The sequence below is a fragment of the Pavona decussata genome, unplaced genomic scaffold (genome assembly GCF_977016875.1).
Source record: "Pavona decussata unplaced genomic scaffold, jaPavDecu1.1 SCAFFOLD_291, whole genome shotgun sequence".
In the NCBI taxonomy this organism is placed as follows: domain Eukaryota; kingdom Metazoa; phylum Cnidaria; class Anthozoa; order Scleractinia; family Agariciidae; genus Pavona; species Pavona decussata.
In genome coordinates, this window is record NW_028145690.1 from 487,746 (window position 1) to 504,400 (window position 16,655).

The 16,655-nt window shown below is 41.1% G+C and overlaps 1 protein-coding gene across 1 annotated transcript; it reads right to left on the bottom strand.

The window, feature by feature from the left end:
* Window positions 1-2,681: 2,681 nt before the first annotated feature.
* LOC146454994 (uncharacterized) lies at window positions 2,682-13,036 on the bottom strand. The gene is made up of 5 exons (XM_085094851.1): window positions 12,760-13,036; window positions 9,338-9,360; window positions 8,328-8,966; window positions 6,757-7,281; window positions 2,682-5,150 (listed from the first exon to the last, which is right to left on the bottom strand). Exons 1-5 carry the CDS (start codon window positions 12,996-12,998, stop codon window positions 4,243-4,245), a joined length of 2,334 nt encoding a protein of 777 aa, XP_084950977.1. The 5' UTR covers window positions 12,999-13,036; the 3' UTR covers window positions 2,682-4,242.
* Window positions 13,037-16,655: the final 3,619 nt, after the last annotated feature.

The window sequence follows — 16,655 nt, forward strand, 5'->3', positions numbered from 1 at the left end:
GAGGCCGAATACAATTAAGGATTAATTTTCACGCGTATTTCAAAGTTTTCGCAATTACAGGTGAAAATTAATCCTTAATTCTAGGAGGACTCATTGCGATTACGTTAGTGTTTATAACATAGAGGGCAAAATTTTCTTAAAACTATCGAGGCACACCTACACTGTGAAGCTTTCTACCGCTTGAAAATCGCGCAAACCGCACAGATCGATAAAAATAGAAAATCGTGGATCCAAAGAACGAACAGAAGAATAATTTCTTCCACTGAATTTGACCTACTTCGCCCTTCGTCTCATCAAAAGGGTACTACTATAATTGGTCGGTTATCGTTCTTTGGAAGAAGCCGTAGCGACTAGCACTTGGTCGCGGGCCGTGAATGATTTCAGTTTTTCAACCAAGATTATAGCTTTTGACACAAATAATCTTTTGCTGTTTATTGTAAGCAAAAGAAAGTTCGCCTTTAGGAATTTCCTTTGTAGCTGCAGCACAGTGATTTCCAAGTATTTTTGGCACAAACAATTCGGCTCTAGAAGTCAAACTCCAAAGAACCTGAAAGAAGTTTCTGTTGTCGCGTCACAAGATAAAAAAACCAACTAAATGTAAAAATGGCGTGCTCAGCCAATCAGGCGAGAGGTAGCAATCAGTAATTTTGCCCTATTTGTTATAAATTTATTTATTATGCGGCCGGACTCTTCCCAGGTTAAAAAAATCAGGGGAAAAACAATGGGAAAAAAATCCGGCCGCTTATGTTAACACAAGGTACGACCCAGAGAGATCGTCTCCGTCTTTTCCTTTGTTTTACCAATAAAATTAACTAGTTTTGTTTTTTTATGTTGAATAATAACATAATTATTCTGTTCAATCCTGAGGAATATTCCCTGACTATCTTGCGATATGTGAGTTATAAAAGGTGAGCACATCATTTCCGAGAATTCTAGCGAAACTTTATTGTTTTCCGAAAAACCTCGAAAAGTCTAGGGGATTTCTGGGCGAAAACTTTCGAAATTTTTAGGGGACCTTCCATCCGAACAGATATTTTACCAAAATATTCCGTTAGGTGCCCCTGATGTCTTGGCAATTCATCCGAGACGGAAATCAGCCATGAAGGAACTGCAATATTGAGCTGACCCGCGAGTTCCTTTTAAGGAATAAGCGCACAAAAACGCACAAGCGCGTTATACTACTATTAATGCCAGTGTACAGGTAGACTATTCTTTCAGTCCTTATCGTTCCCCTTTTCTCATTATTCTTTCAATTCAAAGTAATACATGCCATTCCACAACCACAGTCGGTTATATATTGAGCCACGCAAGGTCATACGGAAAGCAAGATGTTCACTTGTGCCTTTTAGTTTCGTTCCGAATCATACAGCGTTCACTCTCTATCAAACCAAGGTCTGAACTCGACCGTAAATAACTATTTTTTAGTATTGTGGCTGCAGTGACCGTTCATTCCGTGGAGATCTGCGTCTCATTAATGTCCTCCATAGGAGTACACCAAGGCCATAGACGCAGTTAATCGAGAATTTATTGTCTTTGCTGATGAACTTATCATTGATTAGAAACAAAGCGACAATGTTGTGAGGTGAAAATCGCGAGGCCATCAAATGCTCGGGGTAGGCGAATGCCCAGCCCTGCTAATGCCAGGGGATCATGGACTCTGTTGCAATTGACTGATACATAACTCAAGTGAGAACTTAAGGAAAATTCTCGCTAAATCGTATGTCCTTTTTCGTCAGATTGACAATATATGCCAGTGAACACAAATGACAATTGCAGACTAAGCTATAGAGGTCCAAATCGACCATAGGATCAAATTAATCGTTCATTTTCTAACGTCAACAGTAGAGAAACGCAATAATTTTTATGCATTCAATTGGTGAACTAAGCATCTTCAGCCGTAAAATGGTATTAATGAACTGAAGGTGTATAAACGCACGAATCAGTCACCACTCACCGGACCCGCGTACGGTTCACGGCTCACGAACCACCCTACACCCATAAGTTAAATAGAAGAAAGATCCTCAGGTTCAGATCAGGTTCTTGTGACTTAATATCTTAGCGATTTGAAGGGATTTTTTTTTTATCTTTTTTTGGCCGTTGAGTGTGCGCGCAGCCACGCGAAACCCTTCAAATCGCAAAGCACAACGACTAAAGCACGTTTAAGGCCGGGTAATACTGGCAGCATAACAAATACTGCATTACAAGTTGCGATTGCTTGTAGCTCCTATTACCATCCCAGCGCGCAGCAAATTTCCATGTTACAAAACGTAGAAACAGCGTCTACTTTCTACAACATGAAAATTTGTTGCGCGCGTAGTTAAAATAGCTGGCGACACGACGAGAGTAAATAAAAACAAAGTTCTCCCTTTTCACAAGATTTATTTACGGAAGACTAATGCAAATTCCCCAAGACACGTTAGTAAAGACAAACGCAACGTTCAAGACAGTTTGGCGGCTAGGAGACAAAACAAACTACAAAATGGTAAACAAATTTACACAACTATAATCAATTCACATTACCCAACTCAAAAATACTCCAATACAATTTATAAGAGAAAGAACCCATTATTGTCACAAAATATGTGATGTCATCGATCCCATAAAGAAAACAGTTTTGAACGTGGTATACACCTTAAAAGATTCACGCATTCACGCCAAGCTTTAAACACGTTTAAAAGCTGTTTAGTTAAACACAGTTTAAATTGTTTCCTTTATAAAATTTGTTGACTACAGATTTAGCACAAATGAAAGCATTAAGTTAAAGTTAACTTGAATCCTATGTCAAAGCCAATGGTTCAGATTTTCTGTTTATAGCAATTTTCATTTTGTTAAACCTGGTTTAGTTAAACATGTTTTTTTTTTTGGTATGAATGGGACTATAGTTAAACAAACAACTGACATTAGAGAAATTTAGAATTACGATTACAGCAATCGAAAAAAAGAAACGGCAGAAAAATAACCTCGTGACCAAGTTCATTCATTTCCAACTCACTGTTTTCAGTTTCTGAGTAAAATAGATTAGTTTTCTTTTAACATATAAGGCCAGTATTATTCTCCACTATTTTAATCTATGTACCCATTTTATTAAGAAAAACATAAACGTGAATCTCAGTCACGTTTGCCGTAAATGCGATTCTAAATTAGATAGATAGAGAACTCAACCGCGTTTACGGCTAGTGGCAAACGTGAGATTCACGTTTATGTTTTCTTGAAAAAAAGAGTACAACGATGAGAATAGTGCGAACTAATTCTGTCCTTTGATGCTAACGTTCTACTCAATTTGACAGAGAAACTGAAAAGAGCAAGGGGAAAATACAGGATAAACATCGTCACGTGGTCATATCTCACGCTTGCCGTCTGCCGTAAACGTCTTTCTTAACCTCTCCAATCTCTCTGTTAAGGCGGGGGTCTACCTGAAAGCCGTTTTCACGCCGCTTAAAATCGGTTCAACGGAAATATCTCGTTCGTGTTTCAAGCAATACAAAAACCCTATGCTCATTACACAAATCAATGTTTTGGGGTGTTTTGTAAATTTCTGGGTGAATTTTAGGTATATTTGGGATGAGATAGTTTTTCTCAAAAGAGTGGTAAAATTAAGAGAAATAAGAAATATTGAAGATTTAGTGAAGTTTTAAAATTAGAATTTGTAGTTAATAATTAATAGACGGATACCAAGTTAGTCCACTAGAAACCCAGGGTGCTCTTGCGTGGGTATCAACTGTCTGTTAGTGTTCCAAAAATCATTTTCTTTCTTCTATCCATTCTTAAAACCTCTTCAAATTTCACTCAAATTCGGTTGTAACCCCGCCTTAATGCAGAGACCAACCTAGCCTCGAGCCACCACTCCTTCCATCTTCCCATAAGTCTGACTGAAAATTCGATGGGGAAACCAATACACCACCGCGCCTCCACAAACCGATTAGAGAACTTTTTTTTGTTCACGGTAATCAACAAACTTCACATGTGCTTAGCCCCTTCAACTGAACAGTTGTTACATAATCAAGTATACGAGGGTATATCTTTTCTAAGTTTCACACCGGAGCCAGCCCTAAATTCTCATACTCGAAAGTAATCATCAGGTTTAAGATTTTGTTGGTGTGTATACGTATCGCTCTCGCTATTCCTGTCTTCAGTAAATAATACGAATTTTAAATCAGCTACCAAATTAATGTGGAACTATTAAGATAATTTGAGATCTAAAAATAGACTAACCAGAAGAGCTTTTCTGTAACTGATTTCCAACTAATCAGTAAGCTCAGTAATTTGAACACGCCCATCATCTTTCAAATTACCACCAGTTGCACCAGAGCAACTCGTCCCACTACAATACGAACCACCTCCCCCTCCGGCTTGTTTGTCGCGTATACCGCTTCCTCCCCCAGAGTATCCACCTCCTCCTCCAGATGCACCATTATCTTCGGCTCCCCCTCCCCCACCACCAAACCCACCTGCCGCCCCAGGGGGTGGTCCTCCATTGTTTCCGCTATTCATTCCACCAGCTCTTCCTCCCACCCAGCCCTGAGCACGTGACCCGCCTCTCTCACCGTGATTTGATCCGGCCCTAGCACATCCCTGAGCCAACCAACCCGCGCCCACTCCCCCGTGGTAACTAGCATCTACTGTGTTACATTCACCTGGCTGTCCCCCCGTTCCTCCATTCCTAGCTTTAGACGAATCTTTCCCCTCACTTCTTGTGCCACTAGTACCCGACTGTCCATCCACCCCGTTATATCCACCAGACGCTCCCCCTCCCCCTCCAGCCGCTAATAATAGTACATTACTACTTGTATAAACAAAACTCCCTCCCCCTCCCCCTGTACCAGCATTGTCCTCTACTGACAGTCCCAGTTCAGCTGCTGTCCTTGTAGTTGATCGTCCTCCTTTCACCTCCACTGAGTCTCCTCCTCTCTGTCCCACCACAACATTCAGTACTGTCCCTTTATTCAGTGTGAAGGTGCCTTCCTTGAACGCTCCCCGGCCGCCATAGTAAGTTCCCGGATTGTCTCCATAGTTGTACGAGTGCGTTCCTCCTCGAGCGCCCCAGGCTTTGATTTGATAGCGACTGCTTATTGGAACTGTGAACTTTTGTATAACGCCATATCGCCCCTTGCGTCCATCCGTCGTGAAGTTAAACGAAAGCGGAGGACGGACTGATGAAAAAGAAAAACGTTATGCGGTCAACTTAAACAGAAGAACATAAACTAAAGCTTGAATTTGCATGTTTCAAATATCAGTTACCTAAGCCATATTGGACTATCCAAGACAATACCTATCAGAGAGGTGCTTATCATTAATTTGTCCAGTTGCAGCATGGAGCGACCACTGCGCCACTTAGAGGGAGAGAGTTAGTAGACCTTAGTATGGTTATGAGGATTGTCAAGGCCGAGTTAGCTGTGATGTCAGTTTGGACGAAACTTAAGTGGAAAAGACCATAGAGTGAGTTTATTTGGCGGGTACATGGAAAGCTGTTTACCAGTTAAAACGACTCTTTGAGAGCCAGAAGTCGAGGATGAGCAGCTGAAATAGTGTGATTTGAAAGACCTTGAAACCGTTTGACGTCTGCTTTTTATGGCTGACGTTAAAAATTGACCATTTTTTACGTTTGACGGTTAAAGTTTAGCCTGTTTGACGGCTGAAGGTCAACCCCATTGAGACCCTCTGTTATTATCGAAGAAGAAATTTCTGACAAGTATAGATATATTTATTATCAGGATTTCATATATTATACAGGTATGTGTACGCAGGGGGGTTTTCTTCATAAAGGTAACGATGTGAAGTTGACAAATCACTATCTCTGTGCAGGCCTTTACTAACATGCAAAACAGAGAGCAAGGAATATTTGTACCAAGCGAATTAGCCGGATTATATTCTCACATAGGACCACTGTAATGATCTGTTATATGAAAGGAAAAAAGTTAGTAAACGTGTAAAAGGGAGATTTAACGTACTTTGTGGAAACATGGTTCACCGGCGAGGACTCCAACCTCAAACTTCTCGGGTATTCCTTTTTTACCCGATTTATTGGCAAACACCTCACTCTTGAAACAAAGGCCTCGTTTCTCGAACCTAAAGACCCGTATTAAAACTTTATGAAATAGATTAAACTATTTTAAATGCGCAATTTTCTGCAACAAGGATTCAATATTTATAAATTTTTGAAAGCTTAATTAAGTTCAAGGACGTCTATGTTTATGTCGGTTGTCAAGGCGCAAGAACAAAAGGAATAGTGCTTTTCAAGAGTAAGGGGGTGCTTACATGATACCGGCACGACTTTCTTTCCTGTACGAGTTCACTCCAGTTCACTCTTGTGGCTCTGTATTCGTTTACATGATATCAACACAAAATCTCATACCGGAGCGAGTTCACCCCGGTAACTGTACCGGAGCGAGATTTTCATTCCGGTACGAAAACTCATTCCGATGACAAGTAAAAGCGTACGACTTTTTGTCCTGGCGTGAAATCACTCTCCCGGGAGTCTGGAACGAGTAGCGACATGTAATCCAAGATGACTTCACAATCACAAGTTTGTTTATTTAAGCACACGTCGGCCGATATGAAGTATCCCTCCATCGAAACACGGAATGAAATTTTATCCCTTCATGTAAACACGATATGAAATCACTATGTCATACCGGTATGAAACTCGCATCGGTGCGAGTTTTCACATGTGAACACCCCCTTAATTTCAGCTCGAGTAACAAAAAGGATCATCACAGCTTTCCAAAGACACCACTGACGTGTTTAAACTCATCTTACCTTCCAAAAGAGTCCTCGCCTGAAGAGTGTAAAGCAGCACCTTGGCCTCGCATAAGTAGGAACCTGAATCAGATTTCTTGAGTGCAGAAATCTTCAGGGTGCCACCATTTTCCACTTTCATTCTCTCCTCTTCCCACGCTCCCCCGATACGTCTCCACGATATTTGCGCCTGAGCTGTTGCAAAGCAATTCAAAGACAATTGCTCGCCGATATTTTTTTTCACTTTAGTTGGCGGTTTTGAGATGAATTTTGGAGGAGACCATACAAACAGTGAAGTTATAGCAGTCGCATGTCCCAGTTGGTTCCTAGCTGTGCATTCATACGGACCTGTATCATTTCTTTCCGCAGCAAGTAAAGCCAATGATCCCTCATTATGAATGGCTCTGTTCCTCGGTAAAGTCCCCGTCAATTTCCTCCATGTCACAACAGGCGCGGGAAATCCACTTACGTGACACTGAGGCAGCGTGACGTTTTGCCCTTGTTTTGCGTGAGTGGGACCTGGGCTGAGCCGAACACGAGGAGGAACTACGACAGAAGAGATAATTATATGTTTAAACTCCAAAATTAAGACACACCAGGGTGGTAAAGGGGAGTCCCAATCACGATAAACGTTCATTGAAGAAGTGCCACTCTCAATACATTTGGGAGACAAAGCGCCAACTCAATGAACGTTTCGGGGAACAGTCCGCAGATCTATCCTGAATCACCATCAACTAACAGTCCTACTCCAGTCCCCAGTCTCGCTTCATTTCAACCAACCTGGCCACTCAATCAACAAAGTCCACCTAATCCCGCTTGAACTTATACGCAGCAAACGTGACTCAATTACAAAGACTCGTGAGGCTCATTTTATCGACAAAGGTAAAACATTGCACCCTCTTGCTATAAATAGACGCGACGAAATACGCCAATGACATGTCTTACACTTGTAACGTAGTCCTAAACAACCAATCATTGTCACGCATTTTACATTTTGAATCTATTTGTTACGATCCTATTATGTTTCTCGCTTTTCTTTTTCGTTCAGCCCCGAGGAAGGTTTGAATTGCAAACCGAAATATCGTGCAATTTTTTTTTAGCAAATATATTTCATATATATCGAAGGTCTTAGATTCGACTCCTGACAGGAGCAGTGGGATTTCTTTTTTCCGAGTATGCCTGTGCCATTTTCTAGAATAATACACCATTCTCGTTCATTCACCAGGCTGGAAATATACCATCACATTTATTTCAAATATATTTCAGTTATTCTAGCCTTTTTTGCTTATTTCTATCAAGTTCGCCACCTCCACCGTTAGGATCAGTCTGCCGTCAGTATTTTGTATTTGAATAAGTTTGCTGATCTAGGTCTACAAGTGATCCGGCACCTCTCGTCGGTTTGTCAGTGTGGAATTGCAGATTTTATTGTATTAAAATTCAGCCTGAAATTAAACAATAAACATCACTGCGAGGGTCTGGGGAATAAACCCATATAAACTCTACAATTTATTCCCCGAAGCCTGCAGTGATGTTATCGTTTCAGGCTAAATTTTAATGCATCGAAATTAGGCTATTAAGAGGTCACAATTTACCTTCAACAATCAGCATGGCAGACTGGTTCATTGAACCAAACACGTTTCTACCAACACAAACATATCTTCCTGCATCCGCAAGAGTCACGTGACGTCCCTCTAATCTCCCATCTCGCTCGTACCGAAAACGGTGTGTCCAGCGACCATCAGAGCGAAACCACGTGACTGTCGGTGCTGGGTTTCCAGTCGCAGAGCACTGGAACATGACGTTTCGATTTTCTCTGGCCGTCTTTGTCACGGGCGAAATTACAACCGTAGGGGATGAAATTGATTCTCCGGGATCACCTTTCGCACCAGGAAATCCCCTGGGACCCGGTTCTCCTTTAATGCCCTGTTCCCCCTGCTGACCAGGTGGTCCAATAATACCCGGCTTTCCATGTGGGCCAGGTTCGCCTGTGAGTCCACGTGATCCTTTGCGTCCCATAGATCCACGCGTCCCTCTTCTTCCACGTGTTCCTTTTGGGCCTGGTATTCCCGGCGGACCTTGGACGCAAATTTTTTCCTTGGATGAGCAAAATGCCTGCGGCTTCAGAGAGTTCAAGGTCTTGTTTATCTCGTTTCTCACCGTCTCAATTGTAAGCTTATGTCCGTCTGGAGAGGTTCCAGCAAGCCGACGCGTTCTTAACCTCTTGATTTTAACTGCAATCAATAACATAAAACAAATCCTGTTTAACCTGATATCGTTCAACCTTTTCACTTTATAGTTAATACCCCAGGGGGTGCTCAGGAAAATTAGTCATGGAGAAGTGCGAAGATCTTTCTTAGGTTTGAAGTTAGTTTTGTACTGTTTCTCACCGACATTTGGATATAAAGACTCTTGCGGGGAGGTTTTGGAGGTTGTATGTGGATATTAGCGAACTTCTTTGTGGTTGGACGTTCTGGATCTAGATTTATCTTGTAGTCTAAAACTTGGCTTCATTCGTACCTCCCAATCACTCATATACCTAAATCTCTCCTCCCTCCCCTCCCTCCCTCCTCCCCTTTGTTTCATACTCCCGTAAAGTGCTTACCACGGAGCACGCTGTTTGCTATTCTGATTTGATTTTTAGGTGAAAGTTACTCAGCAACTTACTTTCCTCCATGCTATATTGTTCAGTTGAGCTAACGGTGCAAAGTGGCTTTTAAAAACAACCGATAGCGAGTCTGTGGATAAAATCCTCTGTAGTGTCAAAACTTTCCGGTAGAGGTCATTGAAACGTGCTATCCTGGTCTGATTTTGTTTGTTGTTCTGCTTCAGCATTATACTCCAAGTTTCTTTTTTCTCTTTTCTTTTTTATTATAATTTGGTTTTCGACCCTAGGAATTCTTAACAATAATAATGTGACATCTCCTGATCCATAATAAACACCAACCTTATCATTTTCATTTAATTTGTTAATTGTCGGATAAGATCTAAATGTTTGCTGACCTTTTCAAACTGATGCCTCGTGTACTTTGGCTTTGCACCAACCAATAAAAAAAGGTTTTAATTATTGCCAACTATTCGTGCGTTTCGTTATCATAAATGTAAGGGACCGTTCATCTTTTATGAGCATGGGGGGGCTGGTGGGATTTAAGGGGGGGGGGGGGGGCACGAGAAAAAAAAATGGCACTAAAGGGGGGGCTACCAAAAAAATTTAGTGAAAGATGGGGGGGGGGGGGGTCACCAGCAATAATTGGCTAGTAGAGGAAATTGAAAATGGCTCAACACGGAAACAGATGAAGAAATTGAATATTATTTCAATTTTATTTAATACGATTTTCCTAACCACTTTTAATTTGTTTCACTTACTGAGGTCGAAATCTGCATTTCATATTAACAACAACTGAGGAAATGAAGCATATCTGTTGGAAAAGCAATAATGAATATAAACTGAAGTAGACACCTATGTTTGTACAAGTTCAAATTAATATAAAAACGTAACAGTCTCACTATTGAATCATCCGTGGGGGAGTAGTTTTCTATTAAGTGGTTGTACTCAGAACTATATCAATAGATTGTTTAATGTTCTGTTTAATAGTACTCACTTTTATAAAGACTGTTGATTAGTAAATTATTTGAACCCAGGAGTATCAGTAGACTCAGTAGTATGCCTAGTGTGAACATCCAGATTGGTTTTTAATAATAGAACTGTTGTTGGTGACTTCAGTTGACGGTAAATTTGAGCCGTAGGCCATCTTCAGAAAAGCTTGTAACTGTCATTTTTAATAGCAGTACTTTAATATCCAGGCGTGTAGGAGGGGGGGTTCGAGGGGTTCGAACGAACCCCCTTTGAAGATCAATAATGGAGGAAGAAAAAGCACAATGAGGAGGTTGAACAACTACATGAGGTGTACCATGCGAGAGAGTAGAATGTCCACCCTGGTTCTTATGCATATCAAATATGATATGCCTGCCAATCTTGACGAGATAGTCAATTTGTTTGAAGGCCTACACCCGAGAATGATGCAGTTTACCAGCTTGGTGTATGACTATCAGCAGATCGAATAGCTATCAGAACTTGACAGGGCGCGGAATGTACATTGAACTTTCTTGTTTAAGTTGAGACAATTATGCCGCAGAAATGACGTATATAGCTTAAAAAGCTGCTGTAAAACAAATTTGTGATTTGCCTAAAATGGGTCTCAAAATGCAGGAAATGAGGTTTCTGGAAACCTAGATTTTCAAAAATTTCCGGGGGAGCATGCCCCCGGACCCCATAGTAAGAGCGCCGGAAAAACACCCCTATCTAACCCTTACCTACGCGCCTGATATCTGTGTGTCCGCTGTTTTCTTCTGTTTAATATGACTCGTCATCGTTGATTGGTATGCGATCCGTATTTTGTTAGTCAGATCTGTGCGTGTATTAACTGTTTCTACTCGAAGGGGAGTAATTTCACGATAAACATTTGCTTGATTAATTTTTATAGTTCCTCTAAGAATCTAAATGGAAATTTAGGGTTTGCCGTTGCCGTAAACGTGTTGCTATCTATAAAACGTTTTTTTTAAACAAGGGAAATCTTTACCTAAGCAGAGAACGGTAACCTTTTAATAGTACTGTAAAGAAATCACAGTAACAATTACGTTTATCTTTGATATAAACAGTACATAAGCGTTTTCCTACAAATAGGAGTATGATTTGTTTCTGGTTGGGCGGGAGGGGGGGGGGGGGGGGGTCATCAGAAAAAAATAGTTTCTGCTTGGGGGGACCATGTGGAAAAAAATTGCATGCTAGGGGGGGGGGGGGGGGTCATACAGTTTCGAAGTGGCAATTAACCAAATCCCACCAGCCCCCCCATGCTCATAAAAAATGAACGGTCCCTAAACGGCCCCGAGCTCCAAGCTCATCACAATTTTCAACTCCTAGGCCACAACCAAACCCTAGATTCTAATTTCAGGGCAGGGATTGTTATTTACATTAAGAGGTGCAACGCAGTAATTAAATTTGTCTGTCTTTCAATGACCTTCGATTCTTATTTTCGCTGAAAACAATGCTTTCCGTGCACAAAGCATTGATCCCCGCAAAGTATATATAGACCAAGTGTGGTAAAAACTGAACGGTATAAAATATCTGTCTTGAGATTTTGCTTCTTGCCGTAGCTCCGGTTGAATTTTCTCCTCAATGTAGCCTCAAGCACTAGCACTTCCGGCCGTTGGTAGTCTCGCAACATTTTGCAAAAAAAAAGTCGCATTTCTCTAGTATTCAGAAAAGTCTATAGATAAAACAAGCCTGATTTATGGGAGGAAATGTCAAAATTTATATAATCCTTCACTGTTAAACTAAAAACAACCCCAAAAGCGTTCCCTAGAGGTCTTCAGCTCCCCGATTCCTTCAGGGATATGGACAGCCAACAACACCACTAAATAAAATAGTTAAGTCGTTTCCTGCATTCCCTTATCGTTTAATGGACTTTTAAATTGAGGAGAATTAGTGTAAGTTAGCACAGCTTGTTCTGTTTGGATTTTTTAAGCGGAAAATTTGATCCGAAATCCTGAGGTGAGTAACGGACTACAGATATTCCAATAAAACGAACAGAACGTTGATCAAGGGACAGTATCACGCTGTTTTTAGTAACACATTGAAAATCAATAAGACGCTATTTGGTTGATAGCAGCCAAGATATAATGACAAAATTCCATTAAAAGACTATCAGAATGCAAAGAAACTATCCACGGATATTTTAGCCGGCAGTTGGCCAAGATAAAGAGTGGCTCAAATTTGAAAAAGTTGCTGGTTGTACTATATTTTGGTTCAACCTTTCGTCTCAGAATCACTATTAATATTTCTTTAAATTATCGATGTAGAAATTAATTAACACAGTGTTCAAAGTTTAAATTTTGTGAATTTTGGCCAAAAATCATGATATCTCCCATGATACTACCCCTTTAATTACTGCGGCATTTTTGCGTTTCAAGTTAAAATTAAATTACCTTGCGTCTCATCTTTCTTGTCTTTAAAATCCACATGCTCACTCAGACATGGCTCTCTCTGTGGGTTTGGAGTTTACTGCTTTGCTCGCAAGCTCTCTGTTCGTAGTTTGTCTTACTTCCGCCACAAGCTCCTCAATCGTATGAACTCGCTGATTTATGATCTCCACACGAACCAATGCAGTGACGCAAATCAACAAAGAAGCGAACGACACGGGATAAACAAACTTAACCGAACGACTGTGGGATTCACGGTAAGGCGAGGTTTGTTGTTTCTCCGCCATGACAAAGCAACAGCTTCGCAAGATAATATTCCACTTCGGACGGGTGCAAAGATGAGATGCGTCAATGCAAGATGCAATGTTAATGAGAGTCTTGTGTTGACATTTGCCTAAATCACTCACGCAATGCAAGCGGAAAGCCAAGGTTTATCTCATCCGTTAGTGGTATTCAAGAGGTCATAAGTCAGGCTAAAATTGGCAAAGCAAGTCTTGTTTTCGTTTACACCGGCCTTTCATCAGCCTCTTCCATTTGCCAGACGGAAAACATGCGGTTCAATCGTCTGAGCAAGTTTTATAGCAATAAGTTCTCTGGCACGTTTTTTAAGGAGAAAGAAGTATTACCCCTCCCCCTTTCCCCTCCTTTTTCCCTAATACCCACACCGTTAGTCGTACTTTCTACTCTCCCCAAACTTTTTCTGCTTTTAACATCCAATATGACGTGAGCACAAGGCGGTGAATTGTTGATTCTTTTTCTTATCTAGAACCGGCCGATGAAATTTACATGACGGAGCTGGAAGTTGAGGTAGCATCACGTTGAATTTTCGAGTGCGTTTGCGTAGGCGTCGCCATCGTCGCTGCTTACGTTACGTTGACATTCGCCTGAAACATGAAACATGGCACCCGCCAACGACAGTTGCCAGATCATTTGGTGTCCGTTTATGACGGTATATTTTCGCAAGCTGATACGGTGTGATGTGTTCGGATCAGCTAGTTTTACGAAACGGAATCTTATTTCCCGAATGTACGAGCGGTTGTTGGCCTTAGGAAAATGCCATCTTATTTCGCACTTTTAACGCGATACTTGCTGCTCCGAAAACGAAAGGTATTAGTTTAATTTTCCAGTGTTACGACATTTTGAACTGACATTATGCATGCTCAAGGTAGACTAATGCCCAGCCCCGCTAACGCCGGGGGGTGTGTACAATTAAGTTAGATCTTTGGCAAAATTCTCGCTAAATCGTATGTCCTTTTTCGTCAGAAACATCTTTCTCGGTTAATTCGCATAAGATTTCAGATTAACATTATTTGCCAGTGAACACAAATGAATATGTTATATTGCAGACTGAGCTGTAATAGAGGTTCAAATCGACCATGGGATCAATTAATCGTTCATTTCTAACGTCATTAGCCGAGACTGAACGGCAATAGTTTTTATACATGCGTTCATTTGGTAAACTAGGCATCTTCGTTGTTCACTAGTAAAATAATTCCCGGCACAATTTGCAGTAGATTGAAATTGAGCATCGGAGACTTGGAGGTAGTGTACACGCAAGAAATTAAATCAGCAACAGATACACTGGAGGGCCTTTCAAGCAGCTAAAATCAATCAGGGTTTTAATGGGCTTAAGGGAGGGTTCACGGTTCTGCGCATGTCCATGAATCAAAGTGCTTTTTTTGCCTTTGCTCGCTATGACCTAAGCCTGTTTAATTTAATTCGCACGGTTTATGAACCATTCGGAAGGGAATAGGTAACTCGGCCGGTAATTTTTATCATATGATTGCGTTATATCGCATGCAAATAACTGGAAACACTTCAACCGTGGAATAAATCCTTCGGGTCAACACTAAAGACAGTATCGACAATATGAGTACAATCCACTAGCATTTTCTGTGAATTTGGTCATCAGCCATTTTGCTTGGACTAATTATAGAATGTGATTACTGAAGTATGTGTGGGTGGGATTTTTAAGGCCGCAAAGTTGATAAGAAAGAGAAAAAAGCATTTAGATTCATCCACATGCGCTGAAATTTGAGCCTCTCTCTTTAAGACGCACAAACTTACAAACCACGACTCAGCGGGCCCGCAACCAACGGCTCACCGGACCCACAACCCACGAATGACCAGCCTGCAAAGGCAGCCGTATTTCCGACTGTCCCTTCTCTAGACCCGACAGGGAGAAGCGACAGCCGGAAATACGTCTGCGTTCGCTGGCTAACGACTCACCGGACCCACGACCCATTTTTCACGAAGTACCCACCACCAATTAGTCAATCCCTGTCTGCGCTGCAAATGATGAACTTAGATTTCTTGTTACAACAAAGCGTTAAGCGGCATGGAAATCAAAATTCACCGATCGCTCAAAACGAGTAAATCGGCACCGAAAATTAAGAATCGACAGAAATTTAGAGCAAATGTCTCAAAGCGGGCAGCGTGGCAGGGTTCAAATCCCCGGCAGTCTGGCCGTAAGCTCAGTAATGTAGGTTTCTGTAAATTCTGTAAGTTCCTCATTTTTTAATTAGGTTGCTTCAAAATAGCAGAGCAAACGCGTTTAAAAAAAGGGAAATAAGACCTGGGGCCCGTTTCTCAAATGTTCGGATAATTTTTTGGGCCCGGTGATAAGTTTCTTTTATTCAACTTGTTTCGGGAAAGGGATTTTAATATTAAATATGATTGCCTCTCTCTATGTTTGGGAACCAATCACTGTGTTCCGGTCCGCTGGTAAGTTATCGGGACTTTGGATACAGGGCGCAAACTGCTTTCTGTTATAGTGTATGAGACAATAAAAAATACAAAAAAGTGTTGCTTTTTTCAGTTATCAAATGGGAACCTGTAGACTGACTTTTGCACCGCTGTTGTCGGGTAACAGATTGATTCGATATATTTCAATTTAATTCTAACTTGGCTACGAGGCCCTTGAACATTATTGAACATTACTGAACGTGATTGAACATGACTTAATTGCCAGTGTGGTGTCGTTGGGTTTTGTCAGGTTCTTTTAGCGATTTAAAAGGTATTTTGCGGCCGTTGACTATACGCGCGGCCACGCGAAACCCTTCAAATCGCAAAGCACAACGACTAAAGTACGTTTAAGGCCAGGTAATACGGGCAACATAACAAATATTGCATTACAAGTTGCGACTGTTTGTAGCTCCTATTACCACCCCCGCGGCAACAAATTCCCATGTTGCAAAACGTAGAAACAGCGTCTACTTTCTACAACATGAAAATTTGTTGCGCAAGCAGCTAAAATAGATGGCGACACGATGAGAATGAATAAAAACAAAGTTCTCCCTTTTCACAAGATTTATTTACGGAAGACTGATGCAAATTCCAAAAGACACGTTATTAAAGACAAGCGAAACGTTCAACACAGTTGTGAGTTTGGCGGCTAGGAGAAAAAACAAACTACAAAATGGTAAACAAATTTACACAATCTGTAATCGATTCACATTACACAACTCAAAAATACTCCAATACAATTTATAAGAGAAAGAGCCCACTCATCGATCCCGTAAAGAAAACAGTTTTGAACGTGGTATATACCTTACGCTATGCTTCACTGCTATAGTTTTAATAAAAGGCAACAAAATAAACAAGGTTAATACCCACTTCAAACCTAAGTGGCCCACACGGAGCGTAACCCGGTTTCCGTAGCATGTAGCAGCTAGGAGAAGTATTGCTCCCCCCTCCCCCCCCCCTTTCCCCCGGTATAGGATGATAGTCCATTATTGAAATGTTTCCTCCGCAAAGTACACGGACCCATCTATACACCTGGGTAAAGAAAGACAATGTCGAGCAATTGAAGTCTGACATTAGAGAGACTCATAATTGTGTTTACGGGAATTAAATCGGAAAACGGCAAAAATTACCACGTGACCAAGTTCCTTCATTTGCCGCTCACTGTTTTCAATTCTGAGTAAAATTGATTAGTTTTCGTG

Bases quoted from the DNA above. Each gene is read 5' to 3' on its own strand.
- LOC146454994 (XM_085094851.1), bottom strand. From the start codon at position 12,998: ATGGCGGAGAAACAACAAACCTCGCCTTACCGTGAATCCCACAGTCGT. The intron at 7,282-8,327 runs GTAAATTGTGAC...CTTCTGTCGTAG, and splicing joins TGCCATGCTGATTGTTGAAG to TTCCTCCTCGTGTTCGGCTC. The intron at 5,151-6,756 runs GTAAGATGAGTT...CTTTTTCATCAG, and splicing joins GGCGAGGACTCTTTTGGAAG to TCCGTCCTCCGCTTTCGTTT.